This window comes from Urocitellus parryii, chromosome 9 (genome assembly GCF_045843805.1).
Source record: "Urocitellus parryii isolate mUroPar1 chromosome 9, mUroPar1.hap1, whole genome shotgun sequence".
NCBI lineage: Eukaryota > Metazoa > Chordata > Mammalia > Rodentia > Sciuridae > Urocitellus > Urocitellus parryii.
Window position 1 is genome coordinate 21112605 of NC_135539.1, and position 9101 is coordinate 21121705.

General features: G+C 46.3%; 1 protein-coding gene across 2 annotated transcripts; it reads right to left on the reverse strand.

Annotated features, from left to right (window-relative positions):
• Positions 1–893: 893 nt before the first annotated feature.
• LOC113190820 (uncharacterized) lies at positions 894–8721 on the reverse strand. 2 transcript variants are annotated; one of them, XM_026400310.2, is made up of 3 exons: positions 8612–8721; positions 7142–7255; positions 894–4745 (listed from the first exon to the last, which is right to left on the reverse strand). In XM_026400310.2, the coding sequence occupies exons 1-3, from the start codon at positions 8682–8684 to the stop codon at positions 3568–3570; spliced, it is 1365 nt and encodes a 454-aa protein (XP_026256095.2). In that variant the 5' UTR covers positions 8685–8721; the 3' UTR covers positions 894–3567. The 2 variants fall into 2 exon arrangements, with proteins under 2 accessions (XP_026256095.2, XP_026256094.2); XM_026400309.2 differs by lacking the exon at positions 8612–8721 and adding an exon at positions 7454–8119.
• Positions 8722–9101: the final 380 nt, after the last annotated feature.

Consider the following 9101-nt stretch of genomic DNA (forward strand, 5'->3'; position numbering starts at 1 on the left):
AGTAGCCCTGGGTTCAATCCCTGGTACCAGAAAAACAAAAACTTGATCAATTAACAATATTGCAGTAGGTCAAAGAATAACCAGAAGTGGACACATGAGTGTAGGTTGTTGCTGCAAGAAACTGAGGTGAAGCCCAGTGTGATAGTGCGCACCTGTAACCCCAGCAACTTGGGAGGGTGAGGCAGGAGGATTACAAGTTCAAGACCAGCCTCAGCAATTTTGCAAGGCCCTGTCTCAAAATTTAAAAAATAAATAAATACAAAGAACTGGGGATGTACCATGGTAGTAGAGATCCCTGAATTCAACCAAAGGAAGGAATAAGGAGGGGAAGAAAGAGAAATTAGGTGAAAATAGGAGATGAAAACAAAGGCCTGAAGAAAGTTCTTTAATATTTTAAAGACAGATCTTAGCGTGTTTATAGAGCTGGACTGTGTGTGTCAAGATGAGAGGAACTCTGAAACTATAAATCTAAAGAAAAGAGAGAATAATAGATGGAGTAAAGTCTGAGCTTTGGAATAGGCACAGCTATGTCAAGTAGCATTGCATATGAGGAACTTGCCCTGAGATGACATGAAAGCAAGTAAATCTGATTGGGTACTTACACTGGCAAATTTAGAGTCGGGATGAAGGAGTTCCTGTTCAACACTTACTGGTGGTTAATATCTGGAAGATATAAATACTAGAAAATCAATTGAGGTTGGAGATCAGGAAAGGAATTCTGGCTTCTGTCAACAGCACTGTGATTTTTTTCATTTACAGTTTACATACAGGCATGAAGGCAGAAGGGAGGTTAACCCATATTGTTAACCCATATAGTTAATTCTTTTGCTTGCAAGTAAGAGAAACTCAAACTATCTTAAACAGAGAAAGAAATTTATTAGAAGGATCACATGCTGAATAAGTTCAGGTCACAGTTAGAAAGGTCCCTGGGACAGAAGTGTCTTAGGGAGTCTAGGAAGTTGCTCTTTCTGCTCTCCACAAACCACATGATGGAATTTAGCAATTGATGGATCTCAAGTTTTGTGAATTACTATCCAGGCTCAAAGGAAGTTCCACCAGGCATGGTAGCACATGCTTTATGATCCCAGCTACCCTGGAGGCTAGGGAGGAAGAAAGCAAGCCTGTCTAAAGTTAAAAACAAAAGGGTTGGAGGCGCAGCTCAGTGGTTAAGTACTTGACTAGCAACTATAAGCCCTGGATTCAAGCCCTAACATAAATAAGCTTCCTACATGAGGAAATACTTGGACTATCCTGGTGACAATAGGTAGGGAAAAGAGCTGGTTTTAACACAGGAGACTCAACAGCCATTTCAGTTGGTCTCTGCTAGGGCAGGGCAGGGCAGGTCTCCTGGTCTGGAAGGCTGGATATCCATTGGAACAGTGGATTTCTTAAGGAATTAGATTTACATTTTATAAACAGTAATTCCACAATGAACATAATTAATTCATCAAATATTTTAATGAGTTCAAATCTGATATGACCCCTGCCCACTGGGCAGCTCATTATCCAAGGAGAAACAAGACAGTTACAATGCAACTTGCTAAAGACCTGAACAGAGGTAATTACAAAACTGTGTTTCCCAGCTGCTCCTCCAATCTGGAGCGAAGATCAGGACTGTAGGAAAAAACAGCCAGTGTAGGAGAAAGACCCATTCCAACTGTTGGAATGAGTCATGTTTGCAATTCCAATTTGGTGCAGCTGCCCAAGGCAAAGTGGTAGGCCTCATTCACATTTAATAAAGCTTTACTGTGCACCTACCTACTCTGGTGGGTGCTGTGGAGACATCAAAAATTAAGACACACTGCTGCCATGGTCCCTTAGGAGATTAGGAGAGGTGGGCATGGATATTACATACACTCTTCTTTGTGTTCAGTCACCTATCTTTCTACCCTCCTTGAATGGACTCATTTAGTTTATGAAAAAATGTTGACTGACGCCTCATAGGTTCTGTGCTGATTCTCATGAGAATCGGGGAGAAATAAGACCCAGTTCTGGATTTTTCAGCCACTAACTGCCTGGAGTGAATCCAAGTCTGCCAGATGAAGTATAGTAAGCCAGTTCCATTTTTCCCTATTACCTGCTGAATCACAGATTAGTCTTTCTGCTGGACATGGTGGTACATGCCTGTAATCCCAGCAACTCTGAAAGTTGAGTATTACAAGTTCAAAGTCAGCCTCAGCAGTTTAGTGAGGCCCTAAATAATTTTACCAAGACCCTGTCTCAAAAAAAAAAAAAAAAAGGCTGAGGACATAGTTCAGTGGTAAAGCACCCTGGCCCCTAGGTTAAATTCCCAATTAAAAAAAAAAAAAATCAGTCTTTCTCCCAAAGCTTAGTGTGCTTATGTCTCATACCAACTTGAACCAGATAACTTTATCAAATGTCATTTAGAAAGAAAGGTTAGGGAATTTAGAAGTCTGCAGCTCAGGAGAGCCCTGGTACAGCGCAGCTGCCCCCAGACTCATCAACCTAGAGCTGTTAAAACAAGTATAGACCAAAGATGTAGAGCTAGGGTTGTAACTCAGTGGTAGAGTGCTTGCCTAGCATATGTGAGGCACTGGGTTCAAATCTCAACACCACATGTAAATAAATAAAGCCCCATTGAAAACTAATATATATACATAAAAGAGGTATAGAGCATACACTATGGGTACTGCCTTATTTTTGTATGACCCTTTAAAAGGGATACTGGGGGGGAAAAACTGGAGAAAGATCACAAGTGGAAATTGAAACCCTGACTTTAATGGATGATTGACCAAGTCAGGCAAAGTGAAGTAGCCTGTAATTCCAACTACTCAGGAGGGTGAGAATTGCAAGTTTGAGATCAGCCTACAGGATTCAACAAACTTTGCCAGGGGTAGTGTGGGATTACATCTGTAATCCCTGCTACTCAGGGAGCCTGAGGCAGGAAGATTTCAAGTTCAAGGCCAGCCTCAGCAATTTAGGAAGACCCTGTCTCAAAATAAAAAAGTGCTAGGGATGTAGCTCAGTGGCAAACTGCCCTGGTATCTACCCCCAGTATCAAAAAGAAAGAAAGAAAAGAAACTAGATCATTTGAAGGACTGCCAGATAGATGAAATGACCTGCCTTGTGAGGTAGTGAGCCCCCTACCTCAAGGGGGGTTTTCAAGCAAGCAGTAGATCACTTGGCAGGAGTGGTGGAAAAAAATGGGCTTTTTGGCCTTGTTTGGAGAAAGAGGCAGAGTATGAGAGGTCCTGCTCCCTATAAATGGGATTTTCCTGACAGCATGCAAGGGGACAGGTAATCCTGTATGCACAAACTAAACCGACAGCACTCAAAATAGATGAAGATTTTTAGCCCTGGGATCTGTTCACATAAATTATTTTAGGATAGGGTAGCTTGGAAAATTTAACAAAATGATGTCACCTCTCCTAATGGGACTGTTTTAGACACATACAGTAAGGCAGCCAATGTGGTAGAATACACTAAAGGTCAGGTATGTGAAGCAGAAGGCCTGGATTTTAGTTCTTGCTTTGCCCTGTGTGACCTAGGACAACTCCTCTCTGGATTCCTCCATGAAGTGAAAGGAAGTACAAGTTCCTTTCCATTCTAAAGCGCATTACCCCTTTGGCTGGGCCCCCCTATAGCAGATCTAGGGCTACAGTTTTGGGTCTTGGGGCTACATTTGTGGACGGCCAAAGACCACCTCTGACGGAAGCATCGGCCACACTCAAGGCAGGGGAAGGGCTTCTCCCCAGTGTGCAGCAGTTGGTGCTGAGCCAAGTGGCTCCATTGGGCAAAGCGCTTAGAGCAAAGGTCACAGGCATAGGGCCGCTCGCCCGAGTGTACCCGCCGGTGACTGGCCAGCAGCGAGGGGTAGGCAAAGCGGCGGCCACAGTCGTCACAGGCATGCAGCTTCTCCTCGGTGTGCGTGCTGCGATGTATGGCTAGGGAGCCACTCCGCCGGAAGGCACGGCCGCAGTCAGGGCAAGGGTAGGGCTTCTCTCCCGTGTGCAAGAGCTGGTGCTGGAGCAGTGTACTGCGCTGGGAGAAGCGGGCTTCACAGTGCTCACAGGCGTAGGGCCGCTCCCCAGAGTGCACGCGCCGGTGGCTGACCAGGCGAGACGAGGAGGAGAAGCGGCGCTCACAGTCTGGACACGGGTATGGCTTCTCACCAGTGTGGATGCGCTGGTGGATGACTAGGGCGGTGCGCTGGCGGAAGCGACGGTTGCATTCCAGGCAGGTGTAGGGCTTCTCTCCCGTGTGTGTGCGCTGGTGGATGGCTAGCAGGGACGGGTAGGCAAAGCGACGCCCACAGCTAGGACACTGGTGGGGCTTCTCACCAGTGTGTGTGGTCCGGTGATTGGCTAAGGACCGGCTCCTGCGGAAGCAGCGGCCACAGTCAGGGCAGTGGTAAGGCTTCTCCCCGGTGTGGATAACCTGGTGCTGAGAAAGGTTCTTGCGCTGGGAGAAGCGTTTGCCACACTGGTCACAAACATAGGGGCACTCACCAGAGTGTGCCCGTCGGTGACTGACCAGCAGGGATGGGTAGGAAAAGCGGCGCCCGCAATCTGGGCAAGGGTAAGGCTTTTTCAGATTCTGGGCACACTTGTGGCTTTCCAGGGCCGGGTGATCAGGGAAAGTACAGCCACAGTCCGGGCAGATGGGGCCCCCAGACGTTTGCCTGGGAATCAGTCGGGGTTTGCTGGGTCTCCGCCCCCGTTTGCCTTTTCTGGGTGCCTCCTTAGGTGGGAATACTTCCTTCTCCCCATTCTTCTTTCTGGTTTCTACAAGGACACAGAGAAAAATTAATTTAAGAAATACTGGGCTCTTGTTCTTACAATGTTATAGGTTATAAAAACCCATAGACTCAGGGGCTCTACTGAAAGGTAGAGCACTCGCCTAGCATGTAGCCAGGCCCTGGGTTAGATCCTCAGCACCACATAAAAATTAATAAATAAAATAAAGGTATTGTGTCCAACTACAACTAAAAACAACAACAAACCCATAAACTCAGCTCCTGTTCTTAAGAGTTAGTGCCAAAGACAGGAGTGACATACTGTTAGGGAAATGTGGATGGTATTCTAGGAACCCCTAAAACAGTTTAGAGAGGTCATTGAAGAGTTTTTGGAGGAGTTTAAGCTGACTTTAAAAACAATGTTTTTAAAGGCCAGGCTGTAGTTGCATGTTTTTGAAAAGGTAACACAGAGGAACACAGAGAAGTTTAACTCCCCTCCTTGTCCCCATCTACATTGTAGAAACCATACTGTGTAGCTTCTTCAAGTATTTTTTATGCAGTACCAATATTATTCTCTTCCCTTACCTTTCTTACATAAAAGATAACACATACATGTTTTATACAAAATTAATTACATCTTCTTTTTTTTCTACTTAATATATTCTAAGGTTCATTTTATAGAAAAAATGGAATATAGAATATTATTAGTAATGGAATAAAAAATGGCAGACCAGACAGAGGAGAAAGTATGAAGTCCCAAGGTTCCACTTCCAGTGTTACAGGGGCTGTGAAGTCATAAAAAAGTATAGGCCCATGCCCCTGCTGGGGAATGCCTGTAACCACAGCAACTTGGGAAGCTAAGGCAGGAGTTGCAAGTTCAAGGTCAGTGTCAGCCCCAGCTAGTGAGGTCCTAAGCAACTCAGTGAGACCCTTCTTAAAACAAACAAACAAAAAGAAGGGCTGGGGATGGAGCTGGGATTGTGGCTCAGCGGTAGAGTGCTTGCCTAGCACGTGGGAGGCCCTGGGTTCCATCCTCAGCACCACATAAAATTAAAAAAATAAAGATATTGTGTTAAGTTACAACCAAAAAATAAATATTAAAAAAAAAAAGAGTGGCAAAAGAGTATAGGCAGAATGAGGTGTAAACTGGCAGTGTCTGGGTTAGAAGACCCTCTAACTAATGGCTCTCAAACTTTATTGTGCCAATTTTGGATTCAGCTAAACTACGGAAGGGTCCAAGAATTTGCATTTCTAACATGTTCCCAAGTAATGCTGCTAATCTGGAATGCTGGAACCATATTTTGAGATCCAGTGCTGTAAGTCTTGTTAATAAGGTCCTTGGAGTATATTTTACCCACTGGTTCACAGATCTAGGTGCACATCCAAATCAATGGGGCTATTAAAAAAAGAAATGTAAACTCGTAGACATCCACAAGAGAGAATCAGGGCATCTGGGGTGGGGTGTTGGTATCTGTACTTTTACCAAGTTCCTCAAATGACTTAGATATAAACAACAGCCATTTGATAACCTTGGCAAAAACTAACTGAAAGTTTTTAAATAAGGAAATATGATCAGATCTAAATCTTAATACCTGTGGCCTTATAGAATCTGGCTCAGAAACTCAGCCCAAACAGTTTTTTCTGCCCCTGTGGGCAGATCTGGGGTCGTTCTACCTGAATGGGCTTGACCAGAGCCTTACTTGATCTTGAGAAGAAATGTTTTTCACCACTTAGGGTCACACTGCCATAAAAGCATAAAGAGGCTGGATGAGGCAATGCATGTCTGTAAATCTAGTTACTCCCAGATGCTGAGGCAGAGGGATTGCAAGTTTGAGTCTTCAGTAACTGAGAAGATCCTGTCTTACAATAAAAAGGGCTGGGGATGTAGCTCAGTGGTGGAGCACCTGCTACCCTGGGCTTCACATGGGGGTTGGGGGAATTGGGCTGCATCCCAGGCAGTGTTCCCCCATGAGATCCTTTGGTCCCTTCAACCAAACCCAAAAACAGAAACTTAAGGTGTTTCGGTCAGAGTCCAATTTAAAGGAGGCCACAACAGGGATCCTGGGAAGGAGGCAGGAGAATGGCTATTTTAAGAAGCTCACTGATCATTCACACACACAATGGAGTACAGCGGGTTAGTGTGAAAATTGACTTGATAATCTTTGTTTGTGGACCAACCTCATACCATCAAAAACAAGACCCTGGGCTGAGGATGTAGCTCAGTGGTATATCACTTGCGTAGCATGCACCAAGCCCTGGGTTCAATTCCCAACACTTCAAAGCAAACAAACAACCGGAGGCCCTGAAAATGAACAGAGTTAAGTGTAGCAGCAACACAGAATGGATTATGGGTACCCCTAGCCAGAACAAAACTCAGTACTAAGTCATTAGAGGCTAGAACACTATAGGAGGGCTGCAGGCTCTCCATGGGCATTTTTCACTCACTCCTCTGGACTGTTAATCCTCTCCGATACTCCTGCGGATCTAGGGCAGCCGGTTCCCAATCGTCGGTATTTCGTTCCAGCCAGGAGATGAGGGCTGGCTTAGGACCTGCACATCCTGGAGAAGGAGAACCAAGTCAGAGAGCTATCCTCAGATAATCCACCCGACGGCTTCTGCTCCCGACAGTCTGCCCTCACCCTTGACACAAACCTGGTCGCAGGACAGGACCCTGATCTCCCTGCCCGCCCCCGCCCCCGCCCCCAAACTCCTTCTTCCCTTCTAGGCCCCGCGGAAGCGGAGTGGGGCGGGCCTCACCGAGCGAGCCCAGGTGGCCGTAAGTCTCCCGCATCACGTCTCGGTACAGGGCCCTCTGTGAGGGCCGCAGACACCCCCACTCCTCAGGGGAGAAGTACACGGCCACGTCCACAAACTTCAAGGCCCTTGGCCTCCTTCCCCTTCTCCGACTAGGTCCGGCCTCTCCTTGTCCCCGAGCAGGGAGCGGAGCCGAAGGCGGCGCCATTGGACCTGAGAAACCCGCGCCACGGTCTTTTCCTTCCCAGCCCGGACCTCTGGGCGATGACGGACCCCGAGATTTAGGAGCCCCCGCCAGCCCGGGGCTGAGCGTGGCCGGGAAGGCCCGGAGGGAATCAGAATCGGCCGCCTGCGGGGATAACGGAAACCTCTCGCTGTTATTCAGGAAACTCCTGCCCGAACTTGGGTGAAAGGCACCGGAAGATGCCTTCGGGGAAAATGGCGGCCCTGCTACTGCACCGCCTTTGCCTGTAACACAGACAGCTTCCAGCTATCGATTTTATTGACCGGAGCGCCATGCCGGCTTCCTAACCTTTTTGCCCTAAAGTGCAATGGCGCCGAGACTAGGCTTCACGCCCTTTCACCCCCGTCTCCCTGTTACTCTTGTTCATTGGCCTGCGACTGAAGATCGAACATTCTGATTGGTTGCTGGAGAAGGCGGCCTGTTTGAACGAAGCCAACGAATGCATAAGGGCAGGAAGCTGGACCATTAGTGCAGTGTTTCTAAGAAATTGAACCCAGGACCTCGGGCTTTCTTATGCTAGCTAGTCAAGTGCTCTATCACTGAGCTAACCCCCAGCCCTTTATTTTTCTTTCTTTATTTATGACTCTCTAAGTTGCCCAGGCTGGTCTCGAATTTGGGATCCTCCTGCCTCAGCCTCCTTTGATTCTTGGAAAACGGGCGTGTGCCACCGCGCCCTACTAAACATTTCATTTCCTTCCTTCTTTCCTTCTTCCTTCCTTTCTCTTCTTCCTCTTTTTTTACTCCCCATACTGGGGATTGAACCCAGGGGTGCTCTACCATTGAGAAAGATCCCTAGCCTTTTAAAAATTTTTAAATATTTTTTATTTACTTATTTTTACCGTAAGGATGATGCTTTACCACATCCCCAGGGTCTGGATAAATTGCTGATGCTAGTGTCCAACTTGCAACTCTCCTACCTCTGCCTCCGGAGTTCCTGGGGTTACCGGTGTGTGCCACCACTTGGTGCTTCATTTTATCCTTTGCTGCCATTTTCGTGAGTTGATGGATACCATCCCAGTTTCAAGAAGTGTCATAAGAGGGAATCTAAGCATTTCCAGGATCATACTGCTAGTAAGGAGGGGAACCAAAATTAGACCTGAGATTGACAAAGTTTTTTATTCATACCACTTGACTATCCTGATTTGCTTGCTAACTCAGGAATCAATCTGAATTCTTGGTCTCAGGTTTGGTCTTTTGCCTAATTTCCATACATTATTCTAACAACATTTATTCATTGTTCATAGAATAGTGCTAGGCAGTTAGGGGAGACAAAATTACAGAAATAACTCGTGGGTTATGCTTCAAATGGAGTTTACAGTCTAGTGAAGCAAATTCACAACCAGTAATAACCGAATGCAACTAACATGTAAAAGGCACACAGGACACACACACACACACAAATGCTGA